The 23511-nt window shown below is 45.7% G+C and overlaps 1 protein-coding gene across 1 annotated transcript in view; it reads left to right on the top strand.

Annotated features, from left to right (window-relative positions):
* CIBAR1 (CBY1 interacting BAR domain containing 1) overlaps window positions 1-23511 on the top strand; it is a 372093-nt gene that overhangs the window by 311087 nt on the left and 37495 nt on the right. Inside the window, exon 7 of the mRNA XM_085605281.1 lies at window positions 23350-23472. Coding sequence (XP_085461407.1) covers window positions 23350-23472 — 123 coding nt within the window. The remainder of the gene's footprint in view (window positions 1-23349; window positions 23473-23511) is intronic.

Raw genomic sequence — 23511 nt, 5'->3', positions numbered from 1 at the left:
CTTGGGTGGTGTAAATTTGGCTGATTTTAGGATATATCAATTCGCTTTTTTTGCGAAGCACGGTTCTTATTGGATTTCTCCCCCTGCCCATTATATTCCAGTGTGGTTACAAATAATTGATTGATTGATTGAGGTAGAAAGAGCTATTCTTGATGCCCTTAATCCGCTGTCACTCCTCGCATCTCATCAGCTTTATCCGACTAGCTCTAAATCGATCTTTAAAAACACAAAATTGCACTTCTGCGGATAAATAAGAAACTCGAGAAGAGTATCAGGGGATCTAATATGGAATCCTTATGGTATAACCGTAGAATGGTATACAAGGGTAAAAGTCTAGCTTTTGATACTTGGATTCACAAAGGTATTTTTTTCCCCTTATCAGTTGGAACAAGCCTCGTATCCAGTTACATTTTCAGATCTTCAAACCAGATATAATTCTAGATAACATTGAATTCTATAATTTTTTTAAGGTGAGAGCGGCATTAAGCCAAGCTGTTAAACACACAATCATCCTTACCAATATTCGTGACAAAAATCAACAAATTGGGCCATCAGGTTTCCCATATTTATAAACATCTTCGCCCCAAAACCTCTAACCTCAATAATAATCTTATCACTTTTTGGATTTGCATTCCTCTGACCCGCTTTCTGAATCCTTGTGGCCGCAGGTGTGGAGTTCAATATCAAGTAATAAAATATCTCCAGCACTTTCCCAAACCTAAGTTTTGACTTCTGCACAAAGCTTTTTGGACTCCTGCTCGGTTACACTCCTTAGGTATTTGAGATGATCCATTATGTTGGAATTGTAATTTAGAAACTGGTGATTTAGCCCATCTTATTTTACACTCAAGTCTGTGGTGCCATTTTGGGACAAGATTTTTGATTTTCTATCTAAAATATTTAAATGTGAATTGAATAGAGAATTCTCTACATTATCTATGGGTTCTCTAATGGTGGAGACATGTACTGATGAGGACAAAGCCCTCTTCGATCTTCTGCTTACGTCAGCTGTGAAGATGGTTCTTACTAATTGGAAAGACACGAGTAAGACTTCAAATAAGGGTTGGTTAAATTGGATCACGCATCTTGGGGGCGCAGGCAATATTGCTTTACAGAATTCTCCATGGAAACCCTTGTCTAGGTCGCTGTGTAATTCCTTGGACAATTATTTAAACTCCCATAAACCTCGGTGAATTTACAAGTATTGTTTGCACTCTAGGTCACATATACTGTATTTTTGTCTTTGTTCTTTTCATTGGTTTTGTTTTTTATATTTGTATTTACCTTTATAATGTTGGTTTATTTCAGCTCCATGGGTCTATTGAGAGAATTTACCAATTGATTTAGTACATGGTACTCGTGTATTCATTTAGGTTGCCTTTTGTTGTTTAGTTATATAGGAACTCTCTATCTTTCTTCTTTTCTTTTTTCTCCTCTTTTCGCTTACTTCTATCTTCATTGCTTATATATGGGTTGGAATATTAAGTATTGTAATTGGGCGAACATTTCACCTTATGTTCTCATATAATATGGGGTTGTTTGTTTCACCTATAAGTTATCCTAACCATGACATGCTGATCATTTGTTTATTTGAAAATTCAATAAAGCATTTGAAAGAGAAAAAAAAGAGGAACTCAAAAGCAAGTGAGCCTAAAGCAAAGGGTCATCAGTTGCCAAATAACAGTCACTCCAAAGACTAAAGTAGCCTTTCCTTGGTGACTTGGATGGAGAACATGTCTATAGACCTACATTTGTAACAGGAGGTAGCATCATGACAACAGACACTTCCATGGAGGGCTAGGGTGGACACCTGCATGACTTGTGTCAAGTGGCCTCCACACAAACGTACTGGAACTAAGTGCAGTAAGAATGGGTTTGGAATCCTTCCTGCTCAGTCGAGGGTTTCTCCATCCTACTAGGAACTAATAACACAGCCTTGAGGTTTTAAACAAACAACAAGAAACAAGGTCATATATTTGATCAACAGGAGCTTACATGCTATGGGAATGGGCCATCCATTATCTATTTTAACTGACTTGTATACTTGTCAAGGCCTAGCAGTGATTGGGTAGACACTCTTGAGTCGATCCTCAGGCGATTGCAAAGAGAGGGCTTTGAATCGGTCAACTGAACAGAATCTCTCTCCTCTATAGCATGACAAAGAGGGATCTTTTCGGCACCTTTGTTAACCACTACTGGCCTCATGGTGTCAGGAGACACACGTTACCAATGTCATGGCGAATGCATTTTCAAGGACATTTGCTTATTCCTTTCCTCAATTCACCTCATCCTGAGAGTGCTGCACAAGATGAGACAGAAGTTGGGCTTTCTGATCGTGATATCGTCAATAAAGCCTAAACAGTACTGGTCCACAGGGCTCCTTCTAGACATTTAAAAACAATGTAGACAGAAGTGCAGTGGGGCACTTTGTCAGGCCAGAGATTTATCCACTAACTAGACTATTGAGCAAAGTGGAAACTGTTCTGCATATGGTGCAGTGACTAAGGTTTTCACCTCCTTCCTGTATTCCTCATCAAATTCTACCACCCCTGCTACCGTTAGCTTGCTCAGGTCAGAGACCCTCTTCCCGCAAAGTATATATTGCAGTTATTTCACGTTTTAGAGGAGCTGCTGCCCAGTCATTACTATGGGCTAACAGGTTCATCAAGGAATTTTTCAAAGGACTCTTAATGTCTTTCCCCCCTCCCCAAATGAGATGTTACCAGTCTTGTGGGACTTAAGTACAGTGTTGTCCCATTTATTGGGGATTCCTTTTGAACCTATGCACAGACCAGAAATGAAGCATCTTTCTTGGAGGGGCACGGTTGCCCCAGTACATTTCAGAGATTGCCCATCTTCAATGGCAGTTAGTGTCCTATTTTATATAAGCATTCTGGTGATCTAGTGCAATTGGGCAATCCACAAAAGGCTGTGGGGCAACTGAGCAATGTTTACATGCTCTTGCTGTAATTGCTTTTTCAATGCAAACACTAAAAAAATATATTTGGATCATGAGAATTGGAGTACTAATTTCCTTATCAAATTAAGGAATGGTTATCTGAGCAACGCTTTGAGGCATATGCAAGACTGTGCACTTCACAGGAGATGCATCCAGCTGTGGAGCGTGCTAAAATACAGTTAAATCATTGTTAATGTTTACCAGGTAAAAGAGAATTGATCCTTTAGCACAAAGACTAAAAGGATTAAGCAGAATTTGGTTTTATGTACAAGAGGGGTATTTAGGTATAAGGCTTCACAAACTGCATTTTAAGGTCGATATCAACTTCCTTAAATCATACCAGTTGTTTGTAGCCTTTGGACACCACAAAAAGCACAGTCCTTTTCTAAACAGGGCATAGCGTTTTGAGTCATTCTAAAGCAGGCCGTCCTCTCCAAAATCCTGTGACTGTTCATTCAACCATGTGTGTTTCAATGTTGACAGCCCTCTTCACATGAGTGTCTGTAACCTAGATATGCAGGGCGTCAAACTGGAAACCCATACACTTTTACTGAACATTGCTGCCTAGAAGAAGTAGTGGGAGAGGTTAGTCTTTTTTATAGAATGGGAGTCTGTCTCTATTCATCACAAATCAATTTTGAATGTGAAAGTTTTTTATAAAATCTTGTCCACAATATAATTCGTGATACGTTGGTGCTTGGTCAAGTTTCTAGTGATGGAATTGAAACCGTGCAATGGCTGTTGTCGTTAGGAGGTTTTCGAATAAAGTGCTAGTGCTCTTTGTCCCCACATGTCTTGTGTCTATTCCGCCGTGCATTGGTAGTATGGGAGCTGAAGCTCCCATAGTGGCTTTAGGCCCTGCCGGTGGTGAGCTAGTCATGTAAGACGAGAACATCCAATGGCCTGAGCCTCATCTGGCTGTTGATCGCTCCCTTCTACAGCCATTGTGTATTCAGAAAGGAGCGTGTGTGTTGAACAAATTTGCCAAAGCTGGCCAAGTCTTTGACTGCGTCCAAGGTGTAGAGCTGACAAACTGCTACATTTGTTGTGAAAGTGCCCTGTTTGAGGAAGATTGGCCTTAGATGGATTTGGCGGGCCTGTCGCAGTGCCGGGCAGCATAAGAGGATGTGTACCAGTGATTCCCTTTAGTAGTTACACAGCCTGCATTCTATGAAGCGACCAAGTGGCATCCAAGTTGGATACAGTTCTCTTAGGGGAAGCGGGTGCAGCCTTGCTTCTAAGATCAGATTGAGGGCTTGTCTCCCCACGGCCTGGTTGAGGTGATGCTTTGCTGTGGAAAACATTTGCAGAAATTTCATGGTTTCATGGAAATCCATTGCCTGCAGAGATTCAAAATTTAGAGAACGAGACAGAAAGCACAATTGTTTTTTTATTGCTGGTTTGACCGTTGTATAATCAACGATGTTTGCTTTCCAGTTCTCCCTGGCCAGATGTAGGGATTCCTTTGCTGCTGTGAGTTGTGCAGACCAGGGGTTATTTGGTCTGCTGACAATGCTTTTTATGAGAGCCTTCATGGAATTTTCTGGGGCCACGGTAGCCATGTAGGAATATTTTGCCAAAGAAACCTGCCCTTCACGCTTTTGTTGGGTGCGGTCAAATTCTAGGTGGATCAGAATGTTTCTTGTGCCGGAGGGAAGATGGAATCATTTCTTGTAGGCTGTGCATTTGATTTTTTTCCAGGGAAATAACCTGCTGCACGTAGTTGACCGATGGTAGGAGTTTGGCCCGTATTGCCCTTTGTATTCCAATGGTTGTGGGACTGTCGAGAGCTGCGTTTAGCTTGCAGAGGGCCTGTGTGACCATCTTCCCTTTCACACTCATTTTCTGTAGATGGAACAAGGGTCGGTCTGATTTGCACAGCCAAGCACCCAGATAGTTGTAGCTTTAGACAGTCCAGAATGAGTGTGCCCAGCTGCCATTTCGAGAGCCATTTTTTGGGGTGGTTGCCAAAATCCCTATTTTAGATTTGCCTGCGTTGGCATCCAACTCGTTCTGGGGATTGTATTTTGAGAGTGCATTGAGCGCTTTTGAAGGCCTACTTTGGTGTAGTCTAAGAGGAGTAGGTCGTCACCATATTGTATCCGTTGTATTTTTTTCTTTCCAATGCTTAGTTTGGCAAGGGAGACTCCACTTAGCGTCAAGCCCAGATCTGAAGTATAAAGATGGAATAATAGTCCTCGGTCCCCAGCTATTTTTTCTGCGGCTGACTCCCCGGTAAGTTTAATCCTTACCCAGGTACCGCAGTGTAATGACTCAATGGCTCGCAGTAGTTTCGGACAGATGTTCCACCACTCCAGTGTCTGCCAAAGGATGTTGTGTACTACCCCATCGAAAGCTGCTGAGTAGTTGATGAAGCAGGTGAAGAATGCGGGGAGGGAGAGCAAGTGACTGCTTGTTGATCAAGGTTCTAAAGGACAGTGATGTTGTCAACTGTCGAGCCCCTGTGCGAAAGCCTGTATGGTAGAATGGTAGGAGACCTTTGTTGTGTGTCCAGGCCGCTACTTCTAGCAAGAGGTTGCTAGAATAGGCCTTCCTCTCGATGTCCAATAGGGCAATTATGCAATAGTTTTTTGGGTCGGTGGTTGCCCCTTTTTTAAAAATAGGCTGTAAAAAAGAGCCCCTCCATGAGTCTGGCACTTGTTTTTGATGCCTGCATTCTGCGTACAGCAGTGCAAGGGTTGCTACCCAGAAATTCGTGTCTACTCTGAATAGGGGACCTGGCAGGCGTTTGCACTGGGGCGCCATCTGTTCGGATCTTTTTTAGGATGGTACACATTGCTGTTTTGTTCCGGCCAGCATACAACTCAGTTCTCTGTTTTTTGTGTGTTCTCCGCGATAAATGTTCCTTAAGGCCTGTTTTTTCTTGGTCTCTGACGTAGAATGACTTCACCTGTGCAACCTATGTCTCAGCTGGGACAGTGTTTCCTCTGTTTGATGCCCCGTCAGATAAATTGTTTGGATATTGCCAGAATTGTTGGGATTTGCTACTCAAAGATTTTTATCAATTTCTTATTGTGTGCTTTTTGTCTGAATTTCCAGATGAGTTGTTTGTGTTTTGCTGCTGAGTTTAACTGCCTTTTTGATGTTTCGCTTTTTATTTTTGTGTGTGCCGTTTTTGTTTCATTTTTAGCAACTGTGCACTTTGTTTAATCTCTGGGACTTTGCTGAGTGTATGAAATGCCATTTTTGTTTTTGGTCTCAGCCTCTTTCCCCTGAGTAGTGTACCAAGTACTAGAGCCAGCTTTTCCCAGGCCTCAATGATGCCCAGTTTATTTATTGCTGGTGGACAACCTTCCCAGGGATTTCCATCTGTCAAATTTGTTACTAGTCATTTGTGTCCATTTTATTTTCTGCAGACGTCTGTACTGTTCCTCCCCATTTTACCTCTCGATGGAGGAAATGATATGGTGTTTTCCAGACGTTACTTTCGGACAGACCAACAGGGCTGCGGGATCACTTTCGTCCCATGAGAGCACATCAACGTTTAGCATGTCATTACCTATAGGCTGGAAGATATATTTGATAGTGGTTTGGTTGTTGAATATGGGTGGATGAACAGACCCGGATCTGGCCTGAATTGCCATGGATTGAGCTGATTCTAGGTTGTAGGTCTGAAGGAGGATATTAAATCTTGACATTTCTCCGGCGGCCCTGCCATGAACGGTCTGTTCCCCCAGTCAGAGCATATTAGTCTCCAAGGATCAAGACTTCCAGAGTTATGTGGTGTGCTATTGGTGTTTAAATTTGTTTGATTATTCGTTCCAGCTTGACCGAGGGCCCTAGGCCCTGATAATTGTGGTATATATTGATTATTAGTATGGAAGGAGGCATGCCGTGCTTTATAGGCTTTTTAAGATGCTGGCTAGGAGCATGTCGGAGGTGTTTAATACAGCGAAGCTCAACTTTAAGGAGGGTTTGATGTATGTGAAGAAACCCACCGGGGGTCACCCGACTAGGTTGGTTTTTCTGGCGGGCTTGTGAAAATCCGCATATCCTGGCAGTAGTGTTAGTGCCCATGTTTCTTGCACGCAGATGATGTCTGCACTCTCGAGGAATGTGATTTCTGCCAAACTTTGAAGGTTCCCATGGATACCTGCAACATTCCATGTCATAATGTTGAGGCTTTGTTTACTGACTTCCCTGCTGTTGGGGAGGGAGAACCCTGTGCTTAGGGGGAAGTTGGAGGAGACCCAGCCCCAGAATTCTGTGTTGGGGAGGAGGGTGGGCAAGCGAGTACACTGCATGTGATAGTAGTAGTTACTTTCCTGCCCTCGTTCTGGCTATCCAGCCTGCACCTGATGTTCATGATCTCGTGGTCCATTTGGGTCCCACCAGAGATGGTCCCCTTCAAAATACACGGCATGGAGATTTATTTTTATGGGGTTCTTGTAGAATTATGGGGTACTTTCCTTTGTCGATCATCCGGATGGCGATACCAGAGTCTGCAAACTGCCCCTTTTCGTTGAGTACTCTTGCTGCTGTACTGGCATCTCGCCATGTTATGATTGTCAACTCCCTCCCTATATCTGGGGCTGGGGAATCGAACTGCACCCTAATGATATCGCTACTGCTAATGTGATATAGTGATTCGCTGTGTTTCACAAGTTTTAGTATGTTTGTTATATTTAGGATGTCCATTTTACCTTTGGATGTATACAGCGGGGTCATGCTCATTCTTGATGTTTGCCCGTTGACTTGGGTGTGGTTGCTCAGCCATGGGCAGATGTTGCTGTATGGAGCCATCTGTAATGTTTGGGTTATAGGAATGTCTTGGGTCTTGTCAATGCCTAAGGCTGATCTTGAGGGTTCTGTTGGGCTAAGATCCGCCCATTGCCCGTGTAGCTGTTCCTGTGTTTCATCCTTCTTGCCCAGGTTTCTTCAGTGTGTTTACTGTCTTGGGTCGTTTAGTGTCCGTGTTGTTGTTTGCATTTACTCCATTGTTTTTGAGCATCTCTGCTTAGTGAAATGCAACCATGCGTCACCTGCATCAGCAGCTGTTTTTTTTTGTTTTTTTGGTGGAGGTCCCGTGTGACCTTCAGGTAAAGCTTGATTAACAAATGGCTGGGATATGTCAGGGTGCGGATCATGCAAGGTATGGCTGAAGTTGTCGAAGGTGCAAGGGATGTTGCCTTGGAAAGGGCCTCCCTGCAGTTTGTGCCCTGGAAGGGGGCATTGCCTGTTGTCTGTTGATGACGTTTCCTCCCAGGGCTGTTGTATTTAATCCCTTTGTGAGGCTGTGGTTGGCTGGCCGTTGGAAACCTGGGCGTGTGGTTGTTCCTTTGGTGTTTTTATGATCATGTGACCTTGTGTTGGTAGGCCCTGTTGCCCGCTCTTGTGAAATATGGGTTAGAGTGCTGTGGTGGGGTCCTTGTTGCTCGTAGAAGTTGTTTGGCTTGCTGCTTTCATTTTGCCTGTAGTGTGGCGTGATTTTGTAGGTGCTGCTTTTATTGACTGCTGTTTAACGTGCTTCTGTTGTTTCCTAAGATGTTTTTTCTCTCTCCGAGTCAGTTGTGGAGCCTGATGGAGGGTGTTCTGCGTCCCCCCCAATGTTTTCTTCGGGCTCCACCATTTGGTCATTGAGTTCGACAGTGGATGCGGAATGTTGTGGCGGGACTTCTTTTGATGTCACCTGTGGGGAGTTTTGACTGTTTGAGAAGTCTAGTTCCCGGCTTGATTAGGTGATCGCCCTTGTTCCATTGTCCATAGCTGGGTCAGGGATTTGAGTGCCTGGTTGGTTTTTGTTAGTAAGTTTAAAATCCTCCACCAATAGGGTAAGTACTGTCGGAAGCGAGACCAGTTTGTCTGCTATCTCTGTACACAGGCAGTGCAGTGAGGGGTTCGCATTGTTGCTGGCCTCAGTAAGCATGTCGACTTTTCTGGCTATATCGCCCATGGTTAAGTGCCATTACTTGGAGGGTTTCCATCTGCAATTCAGGTTTTTCTGATTGCCATTTTAGGGCGTTTACTGATGCCGTCAAGGGGAAATTGACCGACCTTAGCAAGTTGTCCTGTCCATTTGAGAGCTCAAGTGGCAAAAGTGAGGGTGACCTCTGTAAACAGTAGCTTAGTTCAGGCTCAAAAGGGGAGTCTTGAAGGATGCTTGTTCCATCATTGTCCTTCCGTGCGTTTGCATCCTGATGCAGCTGGGCCCTTGCTACTGTTTTTTGTGTAGCCAGGATGTCTGGTGTGGCTGTTGAGTTATCAGATGGGCTCTTGTTGTCTTCTGATGTATCTTGGGGGGACTGTCTGTGGGGTCTATTGAAGTTGAGGTGATCTTGATAATTGAGTCACTGGAGTCCCCCAGATTAATGCAAGAGTGGTTTCTTCTTTTTTCCCCAGGACTGGCTGGCTTCCTATAGGCTGCAGGGAATGGATTGTGTCCATATTAGAGGAAGTAGTTCCCTTGCCAGTGTGCCAAGGACTGTACCTGGGTGCGAGCTTTCATTTGTTTTATTCTTTAAAGAACTCTTAGATTCTGAGCCCTGGACATCTTGGTTGTGCAAGCTTGTTTGGCCATTCTTTGTTCGGCTCTCTGAGTTGGGGCTCAGTATCCGTGTCCAACTCCACAAGTCAAAAGCCTTGGTCTGTTTGAAGGTGCTTCTGTTGTCCAAATTAGCATTTGCTGCTGTCGATTCAGGTTTTGATTTTTATTTTCTGTTTCAGCCTAGTTCCTGCTTGCTGCATCCCCTGTTTTTTTAGCATTGCAGCAATTGCCCTAGTTGAGCAGCGTCTGCTTAGGCTGAGGCAGTTGGGAAGCTTCCCAGGCCAAAGCAGTGTGTCTTAATTATTGTAGCAGGTCTGATGGTTGCCGGCCACCTGGCCGCTCATCCAGGCTCATCCTAGCCTTACGTATGATTGGTGTTGGCTGCTGTTGGGCTGTTGTTGCCGTTAATAATGCAGTGCCGTGTCTTCAAGGGTGGGCCTCCCCAGCCTGGATGGAGGGTGTTAACTTGATCTGCCGCTGTTGGTGTCTGGTGGGTTCCCGGGTATGGTGTGCAGGGCCATCCAGGCTCCCCGCAAGCTGCACCCAGCACTAGCCGGGCCGCCTCCTCAGAGACCCCTGGGCTCACTCTTCATCTGCTTGCCTGCTCCTTCTGCTGTCCAGGGGTGATTACAGGCACTGCGCCTGTGTCCCCCAGCCTCCCGATTGCCTAGTTCCTTCGACCTGTCCGTGGGGGGGGTTAGGGGTTAGTGCCTTTTGCATCAAACGCTGTGCCCCCCCCCCTCCCCCTCCGCTTACTCACACCGCCGTCACCTGTTGTACTGGACAGCATTTCGGCAGAGGCCAACAAGGTGTAGAGGGAGACTGCACACTGGGTCCCAGTCCCGGTCATGCTCTGGAGCCCGCTCATGGGCTTGTGGTCCACGCCCGGTCTCCGGCAGCCAAACTACACGTCTCCACACAACCGGAACCAGAACTCCAAACATTACTGTATGAAAGATTCAACACTAGAGAAGAAACATGAATACTTACCTGTAACTACAGGTTCGAGGCATATGAGCTGCAGATCACACACTAGGATAGTAGATCGCCATCTGGTGTTGGGCTCGGATGCTTGCAGGTTGTTGTCTTCGAAAGAAGTCTTTGTGGTCACGAGATAGGTGACTCCTCCCATGGGCATCAACTCCATTGTCAGATTTTTTTTTTTCCGCCATTGGGTTCGGATGCAACTTTTTTATGATCCAGTTGGAAATCTCAATTAGAAGCTTTTCGCCTTCATCCTCGACATCGATTTCATCGGCTCGATTCCGGACGTCGACGCGGGCCGCTAGGCCTATCCACGCCGTGAGGCCTACGGCTCATGGAAAGGACGCCTTTCAAAAAATGCCCCCAGTGTGGAGCAAAATTTCCGCACAGTGACCACCACAAAGTCTGCAACCTGTGCCTATCACCTGAACACGACGAGTCCAGCTGTCCAGCTTGCGCATCATTTCAATCCAAAAAGACCATTCGAGATCGAAGGGCTCTAAGACACATCATGGCACAGAGAACAGCTCCGGAACCAGAGGACATCTTTGATGAGGGCCCTGATGTCCCAGAAGAAGATTCCGAGGATCTACAAATCATCTCCGAAGCAGACAACCCCATCACTCCTGGGCAACGTGTGAGTACTACTGCCCCTGCCCCTCCAAAACCAAAGGCTTTGGTCAAGACTTCGCCTGCTGGCCCCAGTCGAGACCGAAAACATCCTTCGAAAGCCCCGCCTCCGGGCTCGGCTCCGCGAAGAAACATAAGCTTTCCGGTAGCTCGGGACCGAGCAAACCGCATGTCATTGTTCAACCGGCACCTTCGGCACCGAAGACAAAAGACCACTCGGCACCGAAATCGGCTCCGACGCCTTCGGCCCGGAAAACACCAAGGCCAATAGATAAACCGGCACTGAAGGTTCCCAAGCCTAAAGATACAACTTCGGCTCCGAAACCATCATCGGCACCGAAACCACCGGCTAAGGACTCTCATACACCTCCTAAAGCCAAAAACTCCACCGATCAACCAAAACCTCGATCGGAACCGAAAAAATCGGCACCAAGAACTGTTCCTGGGGAACAAGAACTTTTTCATCCAGATCCCATTGATCCAAGGCAGAAAATGATTTATATTAACCCCAAGACTGGACATGTCACCGCGGTGCCATGTAAAAAACGGAAACTGGACACACCACCTGCCCCAGCTCCTTTAAACAGGAAGGACTCTGCAACATCGCCTATGCCCCCTTCCTCTCCTATACTGCCTTCTATGCCACCCCCTCTGCCTACACCATCCTTACCTATACCCTCTCCATCACATACACCACCTCCACAGAATGATGATGATGACCTAGGGGGTGGGGGTGACCCTAATGATCCGTTCACGGATCCAGATACCTCACCACTTGATTGGGCATTCCCTCTACCAGACATGCCTGAACCTCAACCTTATCCCTCCAAACCATCGCCTCCAGACGATCACCTGGGGTTTGGCCAATTATTAAATAGAGCGGCACTTTACCGCGGCGCCACAATGCAGTCCGACGCACCTGAGGAAGACTTCCTATTAGATACTTTTGAACAATCTCAAAAGTCTGTACAAATTCTGCCTATGATTAAAGGAGTCATAAAACACGCCCGAGGTATTTAAAGACCCTGTCCGTGCCAGGGTTCTTAACCCAAGGATAGAAAAGAAATATAGGCCTTCCCCTGAAGTTCCTAGTTACATCAAAGGGCAGCTCCCTTTAGATTCTTTGGTCGTTTCCAATGCTAGGAAACGCGCCAACTCCCAAACCACAGGAGATGCACCACCCCCCGACAAAGAATCCAAACTGTTAGAAGCCTCTGGCGAAAGAGTAGCAGCACAAGCCACTAATCATTGGCGTATTGTCAACACCCAAGCCCGACTAGCACGCAATGACAGGGCCCACTACGACCATTTAGAGAATCTATTACAACATCTGCCAGAGCAATATAAAACCCAAGCAAATGACCTTATCCAGGAGGGAAAACTTATTTAAAATGCGTCAATTAAATGTGCGCTTGACGCTGCAGACACCGCCTCTAGAGCAATTAACACCAGTGTGCTCCTTAGACGACATGCCTTGGCTACGCATTTCAGGCTTTAAGCCAGAGGTACAAACTACCATACTTAGTCAGCCATTCAACCAGGAACAGCTATTTGGGCCAGCAGTAGACACTGCCCTTGAAAAAATGAAGGAGGACACCGAGACTGCTAAGTCCATGGGAGCATTACAGTCTCCACAACCACGTGGCTCCTTTCGGCGCTCCTTCTACAGAGGAGCCTCCAAAAATATGGGAGCGGACACCTACTCTACATTCAAACCCGCTACACAAACATCCCCCAGTAGAGGATATTTTAGAGGCGGATACAGAGGAAACAACAACAAGGGGCGAGGTCGAGGTAATAACAACACTCGTACCTCCCCTGCCACAAAACAGTGACTTTCCTCCACTCCCCCCACACCATTCCACTCCAGTCGGGGGAAGACTAAAACAGTTCCTACCTGTCTGGAACTCCCATCACAACAGACAAGTGGGTAAGACAAATTATCCAGTATGGTTACTGCCTGGAACTCACAACTACCCCCCCACATATACCACCCAAACAGCGTTCCATGTCACCAGACCATCTTGCGCTCCTCAAACAAGAGGTTCTCTCATTGCTTCAAAAACACGCAATAGAGCCACTTCCCTTAGAACATCAGGGTACAGGGGTATACTCACTCTACTTCCTAATCCCCAAGAAGGATGGAACTCCAAGACCAATACTCGACCTCAGACTCCTAAATCTGTATATGAACTCAGATCATTTCCAACAAGTGCTCCCACTACTGCAACAAGGCGATTTCCTTGCCACACTAGATCTCAAGGACGCCTACTTCCACATTCCCATACATCCTGCCCACAGGAAGTATCTAAGGTTTGTGGTGGATGGACAACACTACTAGTTTACAGTCCTTCCATTCGGGGTAACAACCGCGCCCAGAGTATTCACGAAATGTCTGGCAGTAGTAGCAGCACATCTTAGAAGACAACAAATTCATGTCTTCCCGTATCTAGACGACTGGCTAATAAAAGCCAAGTCATTCAACAAATGTGTTCTACACACTCACCAAACCATCCAAATCTTACAACTTGGGATTCACAATCAACTATACCAAATCTCATCTCCAACCCTCTCACATACATCAGTATCTAGGAGCCACCATAAACACTTCCACAGCCCTAGCATATCCCAGCCCAGCCAGGATAGCCAATATACAAGCTCTTATCACGAAATTTCAAATCCAACACTCTCTTCCAGCAAGAATGTTCATGCAACTCATAGGCATGATGGCGTCATGCATCTTCATTGTGCCTTAGACTTCAAATGCGTCCCTTTCAAGAATGTCTAGCACATCAGTGGAACCAGGCTCACGGACAACTCACAGATCTGGTGTTGGTGGACAGCCGCACACATCGCTCTCTGAAATCGTGGATCATAACAAACCTGTCCAAAGGGCGGCCATTCCTAGAGCCTCTTCCACAGATAGTGCTGACTACGGACGCATCACTCACAGGATGGGGAGCCAATCTCCTCGGACACACCACTCAGGGCAAATGGACCACTCAACAGAAAGTGCTCCATATCAATTATCTGGAACTGCTAGCAGTGTTCCTAGCACTAAAATCATTCCAACTACATCTCCGGGACAAAACTGTCCTCATCCGGACAGACAACATGACAGCCATGTATTACATACAAAAACAAGAAGGCACACATTCTCTCCAGCTGTCCCAGCTCGCACAGAACATTTGAAGATGGGCCATTCCTCAGAACATATACGTACTTGCAGAACACCTTCCAGGGGTTCACAATCAGATTGCCGATCTGTTAAGTCGACAAACACAACAGATCCACGAATGGGAACTACATCCCCAAGTCCTACTGCCCTTTGTCCAACAATGGGGCCAACCAGACATAGATCTGTTCGCCACACACGAAAACGCAAAATGCCCAACCTTCGCCGCCAGGTTTCCCCACCAGGAGTCAAAGGGCAATGCGATATGGATGAACTGGTCAGGCAGATTTGCATACGCTTTTCCGCCTCTCCCACTCATTCCATTAGTGGTATGCAAGCTCAGGCAACAGTCTCTCAAACTGATCCTAGTAGCTCCCACATGGGCACGCCAGCCATGGTTCCCAACACTACTGGAACTCTCGCTAGTTCCACACCAAAAACTGCATCTCTCCCTGTCCTTATTAACCCCGAACCCTGGAGAAATCAGACACCCAGATCCAGGTCAACTGAATCTGGCGATCTGGCTCCTGAAGTCCTAGAGTTTGGTTACCTCAACCTGCCACCAGACTGCATGAACATTATAAAAGAGGCCAGAAGACCTACCACTATAGCTTGCTATGCTGCAAAATGGAAAAGATTTGCCATTTATTGCACTAACAATCATATAAACCCACTGGATGCATCTATCCAGGACATCATTTGCTACTTACTACACTTGCAAAGATGTAATTTGGCATACTCATCCATATGTCTCCACCTAGCAGCATTAGCAGCCTACTTACAAAATCGACAACACTTGTCACTCTTTAGAGTCCCTGCGATCAAAGCCTTCATGGAAGGACTTAAAAGCATTATTCCTCCCGGATTACCACCCTCTCCAGTGTGGAATCTAAACATTGTTCTTACCAGGCTCATGGGACTCCCATTTGAACCTCTGCCTAAATGCGAACTACAGTTCCTCACATGGAAAGTGGCTTTCCTTATCGCTATCACATCCCTCAGAAGGGTACGTGAAATCAGGCTTTAACCATACAAGAACCATTCTTACAATTACACCCTAACAAAGTGGTTCTTAGGACAAATCCGAAATTCCTTCCAAAAGTCATATCTCCGTTCCATCTTAACCAATCAGTAGAGTTACCAGTATTCTTCCCAAATCCAGACTCGATAGCTGAAAGAGCTCTTCATACCTGAAACGTTAAAAGAGCCCTTCTTTACTACATTGACAGAACCAAATCATTCCGCAAAACAAAATAATTGTTTGTAGCTTTCTCTCCACCACATAAAGGCAACCCCATTTCCAAATCTGGGATAGCTAGGTGGATAGTTAAATGTATCCAAATATGCTACCACAAAGCTAAACGCACACTAACAGTTCCCCCTAGAGCGCATTCCACACGCAAAATAGGGGCTTCCATGGCATTCTTAGGAAACATTCCCTTAGAAGATATTTGTAAGGCAGCCACATGGTCTACAACACACACCTTCACTAAACACTATTGTGTTGACGTGCAAGCAAAGCAACAAGTTTCTGTGGGACAGGCTGTCCTTAAAACTTTATTTCATACTGCTGCAACCGATACAGGTGACCACCGCTAGGGGAGATATTGCTATATAGTCTATCCTAGTGTGTGATCCGCAGCTCATATGCCTCGAACGGAATATGCTACTTACCAGTATGCATCTGTTCTTGGCATGTAGAGCTGCTGAGACACACATGCCCACCCACCTCCCCGGGACCTGTATCTGTTCCAGCATTGTCTTACTTCGACATCACACATGGACATCTCTCTCTTTTCTACAAACTCCATCACTTCCCATCATGGCGAAAAACAATCTGACGATGGAGTTGATGCCCATGCGCACTGTCGTCCAAGGGAGGAGTAAGCTATCTCGTGACCACAAAGACTTCTTCCGAAGACAACAACAACCTGCAAGCATCCGAGCCCAACACCAGATGGCGATCTACTATCCTAGTGTGTGGCTCTGCAGCTCTACATGCCAAGAACAGATGCATACTGGTAAGTAGCATATTCCTTCTCCAGCATTGGAAGTTTTCATAAATTCACAAGTAGTCCACTGTCCTCTTTGTAATAGGCTCGCCTACCAAATACAATGCGCTCACTCACATTTGAAAATCTGAGGTATTGAAGCATCTGTGGGGTAGTAGTGTTAACTGTGCTTTCACCTGATTGGCTGAAGTTTGGGTCTTTTCCAACACAATGAGGGGGTTGCCAGACTTATCATGCCTAAAGCCTTCCAGGCTATGTTTAACATTGCACTGCTATCCTGTTATTACCATGAGAATCACAGCTCAACAACAGGGATGATTTAAGCATGTTAATATATGAAAGGTCCCAACGTTGCAGAATGGTTCTTACAGGGCAGTACATTTTTTCTTTTATCTCTTGCCTGTCCAGCAGAAAAGTACACAGGACTTCACAAATGGGTAGGCAGTCTGTTGTTTATTTGAAATTTGCAGCTTTTTTCCATGTCTTTGGCCATGGTCATTGTTTAAGTGTTCACAGGCTGACCTCCCAGTACCCGAATATAGATCTTGGACACAGGTCCAGCTAGCACAAAGTTTACTTCCTATTCCATTCATTGGATTGGAATTCAAACCCAGATATATGCTTTGCAGCGCTATTAGAGGGAGGGGGGAAATGTGAGATCTCACAAAGACCAGCAGGGATGTGAGAAGCCTCCAAAGGGCTTTAAGTACTCTTTTACCTGACAGTAGGGACTGTTGAGTTACTGTGCACCTGTACACCTCATAATTGCTTATACATGGACAACGTAGTATCATAACACTGCCCCTAGTTCTCACATAATCATTTTTGTTCAGCACTTTCTCAGCTGTGCCCTCTCATTCTCTACTACAATCTCCTCTCTCAACATTACCATCACCATTTTATAAGCCCTTTTAAAATGACCACTGCAGATTGTGCTGTATTCCAAATGGATAATATGGAATAGATTAGGGGAAAGATCTTTTAAAGTCTTGTTAAGTCTATTTCAGACTCAATATGGACTACAACTGTGAGCTCAAGAGACAGGGGCATTTGAACTATCCGAGGTGCTGCCCGACCTGGAGGAGTTGTGGGTAGTGAACAGGTGCTGCTGCTGGTGGGGAAAGGCCGGTGCACGGGACTCCAGAGACCAGGAGGCCGTGCGTGGCTTCAGCTGCGCTGCAGCCCGCCAACCCGCCCACTTCCTCGTTAAATAAGCTCGCGGAACCCGCTGGCGCGGGTCCCGCTTCGTCGACAGGGGCATTTGATCTATCCGAGGTGCTGCCCGACCTGGAGGAGTTGTGGGGAGTGAACAGGTGCTGGTGGGGAAAGGCCGGTGCACGGGACTCCAGAGACCAGGAGTTCGTGCGTGGTTTCAGCTGCGCTGCGGCCCGCCCACCCGCCCACTTCCTCGTTAAATAAGCTTGCGGAACCCGCTGGCGCGGGTCCCGCTTCGTCGACCGGGGCATTTGAACTATCCGAGGTGCTGCCCGACCTGGAGGAGTTGTGGGGAGTGAACAGGTGCTGCTGCTGGTGGGGAAAGGCTGGTGCACGGGACTCCAGAGACCAGGAGTCCGTGCGTGGCTTCAGCTGCGCTGCGGCCCGCCTACCCGCCTATTGGTTCACGCCCCCCATATTACCCCTTGTCTGCCGCTGCGCGGGACGCACCGGACGAAGCCCGGACAAAGGGCGGACAGTCTGACAGTCCGGGACAGGAGGGGGCTGGAGGGGGCTGGAGGAGGCCGTGGGCAATACGTGTTGCTTTGAGGTGTTCTTATACTTAGGTTGTCATATTAGGTGTTTTTCACTGTTCTCTTCTAGCGTGTTGTGTATGTAGTGATATCCTGTGGGAATTCAATTACAAAGGAGGGTAGTAAGTTTGTGTAGTAAGTTAGGGGCTACCTATTGCCTTTGTGTTGATTATCCTGACCAAGAGCTATTAAGGTTATCACACCATGTCGAAAGCTAAATCTACCCCTGTGATAGCGACCATGGACAACTACCTAGTTAAGATGGTAGATAAGATTAACCAAGAACGAAGAATGTCCTTGGGGCGGCCGGGGCCCGTTGATCTGATCTCCTTAACCTCAAACTCTCCTACCCCCCTGTCTGTTTCCTATCAGGACGTGAGTAATCAGTCTAACCTCACGGACAGTTCTATCTTGGTGGTACCTTTAGACCAAGCTAGTCCCGTTAGCTTAACATCTGGGGCTCCCACTGACTTAGTACTTAGCCAGGCTGTCTCCCCAGATCCATTGATTCCATGCCCGACGGCCCCAAGATCACAGAGATTACTACGTTCCTGTCGGAATAACAGTAAGAATGTCCAACTAAAGCGGGGGGAAGTCGACCTAACAAGAGAGTAGACCCCTTATTAACTAGCACTGCTTGGGACCCCAATGTTGTACCGGACAGTACCCCGGTCACTCTAGACAGTAAGCAATTTGACCTTTTAATCAGCACAAGAAATGCTAAGTTCGATCTGCTTGTTAAACCATTACTGATCAAACTTGATACGATTACTGATGAAGTGGTTAGACTGGGAGGTCTGTTGGAATCACATTTTAATGCTAGTATACGACCCCAAGAAAAGGATCAGGATTCAGGAAGTAGTAAAGTCCCCCCGCAGACTTCTAATGAGGTTATACCAACGCCCATGATTAATCTATCTAAGTCATCTTCCGGGGGACCTCGCGAGGAGAGAACCAATGCACCTAATACCCCGCTGATCTTGGGGAAAAACAAGCCTTGTAACCCAGCCCCAGGAACCCAGGCAGGACATAGTGCCAAAAGCCACATTACCCCTCGGCTTGATTTACCTCCAGCATGTGCTCCTTTCGTGGCAGTCCTAACCAACGTTCCCCCTGTAAGTGAGACCGGTCGTAATAATAGCCATAAAGAATCTCATGCTTCATTGAAGAATAAGACTGTGGATTGGTTGCACCGGGAATGCGGTTTCCCAGTAGCTCTAGCAGATGATATATTAAGCACTAGAAGAACCAATTGGATAGGTAGCTCGCGTAAGACCTGTGGTGGCGATTGTATAGTGGTTAATTTTAGAAATCCACATCTCGCCTCCACCGTTCTGTTAAGAGCGCCTTCACCCTCTTCCCGGGATCAAGGGATATCTCTTCGCCCCCTAGGGTACTTTTACAGGCATTTAAACAACCGGCCTAATGCTGAACCTGTTGGGACAAGGGATAGAGATATGAACCTGTACCCTGGCTTTAACGTCACCACGTCTAATCGATTCCAGTCTTTGAGTGGACTGGATTGTAATGATTGACCGGAACCAGCTTTGACAAAACCAGAGGATGCAGTTGTTGCCATGGGAGGAGGGGGGGGGGGGGGTGATGCAATTTCGAGGGTACCAGATATTGTAGACCCTAGAGGTAACGGCAGCCCCTTGGCTAATCCTAATGATGTGTTCAGATGCCGCGAAAATGTGAAACAGGTTTATGTTGATGGCCAGGGTGGGGAATCGTCCTCTAATTATGTATCACATGGCCATATCAGCCCAATACCTTTATCCAATACTCCCAGCAATAGTATTTGTTTGATTACCAGCTGGACTGTTGCGGGACTCTTATCAAAGGATGCATGTTTGGGATGGTTAGAGTTCATTAATGCTTTTAACATAATTTGTTTTCAGGAAACATGGTGTACGGACCCAATTAATTACAACGGTTTTGTTCCTTTTCATCTACCAGCTGTGGCCTCACCGTCGGGCAGAGCAAAGGGTGGGCTCCTGGTTTTGATTTCAGTAGAAGTACCTATCATTGTCAAGAAACATGTTTTGGTTGGGGCCCATTCCCAGATTTTATGGCTGTATCAGGAGCAGGGTAGAAATATCCTTTTAATTAACTTTTATAATAACATTTTTGATAGTTCTAGACATCCGGTAGTGTTCGCTTTGGAGACCGCTTTGGCCGACATTATAACAAAGTTTGATATCAATTTTGATCTCATGTGGGTGGGGGATTTTAACACAGTTGCGTGTCCCCTTGCCGCCCAAAGGGTTTGTGGCTTTACTAATTGTTTTGGGGATGGCGCCCCCCACTTCCCCCACAGTTCCTACGGCGATTCATTGAACAAAATCTTGACAACTTACGATATGGAAATATTGGTTAACCTGGAAAATTCCTCTGGAGTAATTATCCCTACTTTCACGGGAAGGAATGCTAACACAGTGATCGATTTTATTTGCATGTCTTCTAGCATCAGTCCATGGTGTTTGGCCCCTGTGGTTGTGGATAATTTACTCAGTGATCATAACTGTATTACTATTGAGGTTATACTCTGGAAGGAGCAACAGGGTCCCAAAATTTGTACCATTGCCAATATCGAGCCACATCGACCGAACGGAATTAGAATTAGATGGAAAGGGGATAAAGCGGATATCATGTCAAACTCCATCGTTAAAAAATGTCTTACTGAAATCACTACCATTTTAGAGAGTGAGGAAGTAACGGATGAAATCGTGCGTAATTTTATCAATATTAATCTCATTATAGACAGCAATTTCACCAAACTTTTAAAGGGTAGGAAACTCCAACTAAGGGGGTGGTTTGACCATGCATGCACCACTGCGCTCAAGGGGCTTAAAGCAGCATTAGCAGCCAAGAACAGGGATAAAATTGTGATTAGGGAACTTAGAGCTACCTACCAGGCTGCAGTTAAATGCAGGAAAACAGAATTAAGGCAAGAGGCTTGGGATAAATTAAATCAGGCAGCCTTAACCTCGGATTCCTCTTTATTTTGGGCGACAAGTTAATTGTCCGTTTTTAAAGGATGATAAAATGCCTGAACTGACGGCCAACGTTAGTGTGGAGAACTGGGTTACCCATTTCTCTTTGATCTTTGATTCGGTTAGATCTAGGGGAGCACACGAAGATGGTTGGCCTGTCGTCCCTCTGGACATCTCCATCGCCGAAGTGCAGGGTAGTATTGCCTCTAGTAGGGGTGGGAAGGCCCAAGGGCCCGACGGGGTGCCCATCGATGTATATAAAACTGAACCAGAGTTTTGGGGCCCGTTGTTAACTAACGTTTTTAATGCTGCTGTATGTATTGGTGTCCCACCCACCTGGGAGGAATCCATTATTATCCCCATTTACAAGAAGGGAGACAAGGAGACAGGGGGGAAGTGAAGAATTATCGCCCTATCTCCCTCCTGGACTCCTCAGTGAAAATTATGAGCAGGGTGCTTTGGGTTAGGCTGGAAGAATGGGCTGAATCTAACAACATTTTGGCCAATTGCCAATATGGCTTTAGGAAGGGTAGAGGGACCATCGAACAATGTCTCAATCTCGAATTATTAATCGGGAAATATACAAAGGCCAAGAAAGGATCCCTCTATCTCTGCTTTGCAGACTTGAGTAGCACCTTCGACATGGTGGACCACAATATTTTATGGGCCAAACTATTAGAAATGGGGGCACCCGAGAGCATTATTTATTTCTTGGCACGACTTTATGCCAATTTAAGCACTAGTTTCCGTTATGGTCCGGGTGGGAAGCGCACTCCAAAGTGTGAGAACGCGTGGTATTAGACATGGGTGTGTGCTTGCCCCCCTACTTTTTACTCTTTTTATCAACAATGTGGATCTAGTTCTAGTTCTAGTGCGGCAGATGCACCTAAAATTTATGATTTTTACATCCCTGTATTACTCTATGCGGACGATGCCGTAATCTTGTCCAGGACCCCCATTGGCCTACAACGCCTGATGGACAGGTTCTCGCTGTTCATCAAGGATAGAAAGCTGTTGATCAATAAATCCAAAACTTTCATCATGGAATGTGGTGTGGGACGCAAAAAACCCCATGCCTATTTTATTGATGGGCATAAGGTGCAAACGGTGGAGTCCTTTAACTACCTTGGCATTACTTTTTCTAAGTCAGGTAGTTGGTCCAGTGAGCTTACCCATGTCCGGGCCAAGATGGCAAAATGTGCCCATGGGGTGTTTAGGTTTGCTACTAAAATCGGGGACAAACGGATTAAAGATGTGTTAAAAATTTACCAAATGAGATGTCTCTCTGTGGCCCTTTATGGTGCTGGGGTTTGGGGACATGCCACGGCAGGGAGCTTGCATGTGGAGGAAAATCTCTTCCTTAAGAGACTCCTGTGTCTGCCTAAATCAGCCTCTAACGATTTGGTGTACAGAGAGTTTGGCATTCAACATCTTTCTGACCTGTTAACTATAAGACCACTAATGCTGTGGCGTGCTATCTGGTCAAAGGAAGAGACTTCCCTAAATAGAACTATCATTGGAGATTGTATCTCCATTGATGAGCACTTAAAGATTCCCTGGATCAAATTTGTTATTAACTGCTTCTTAGAGATTTACGGATTTAATCTTAAAGAGGATTGCTATGCTACCTCCAGTCTGTCCAAAGCAGAGATGAAGACTGTCTTTATGAACCATAAATCAGAGAGGCAGGAGAGGGTCAGTGGCAATCTTACTACATGTATGCTCTATGGAAGATTTTGTGAGACTGTAGGTTTTCAACCGTATTTGAGTTTAGTCACCCGAGCTTCCCATCAGTTTGTCCTTACGAGATTAAGGTTTGGGATAGTGCACCATTTGGTGGCCTTCCCATGCATTAAAAACACCCGAATGGTCCATGCCCATGTGATAATGTTTCAGCACAAAGCACTACGCACTTTCTATTGCTGTGTAATTTATATGGTAATTTTCGCTCAGCTTATTTAAAACCCATCCTTTTGAAGTATGGATTTAGGAATGTAAAAGATGCAATGAAGTTGCTTTTTAATCCCAACCCTGATGTTTGCTTTTTCACTGCTACTTTTCTCCTTCAAGCTATTAAAGCAAGGTCTAGTATGCTATTTTAACTATTTTAACTGTTTTTTAAATCTTGTAATTTGTACTGTTTTTTTATAACCATGGTTTTATGACTGTTGTATCTGCTGTGTAAATGTATGTGCTTTTATGGACTTAGTGTTTAAGCTCCGAATGAAGCCTTATGAAATGAAATGAATGACATGAGATACATCTGATCAAATAACTAATAATGGCCTCGATGCAAATGTTGCCTAGTTATGTTACAGCTTTAGTTGTACCGTTCAACAGGTCTTCAGAAGCTCTCTTCACCCACAAGAGTACCAATCTCGTTTAGATGTTGTGCGTGCCAATTCAAGATTATCGTTTAATAGTACCTGTGCAACAGCAAAGCGTTTGGAAGTGCCACTGCAGGTAAGCTGGAACATTTCAGTCTGAGATGTATACATCTAT

This window comes from Triturus cristatus, chromosome 5_1, assembly GCF_964204655.1.
Source record: "Triturus cristatus chromosome 5_1, aTriCri1.1, whole genome shotgun sequence".
In the NCBI taxonomy this organism is placed as follows: Eukaryota; Metazoa; Chordata; class Amphibia; order Caudata; family Salamandridae; genus Triturus; species Triturus cristatus.
This window is presented reverse-complemented; position numbering and strand designations above follow the sequence as displayed.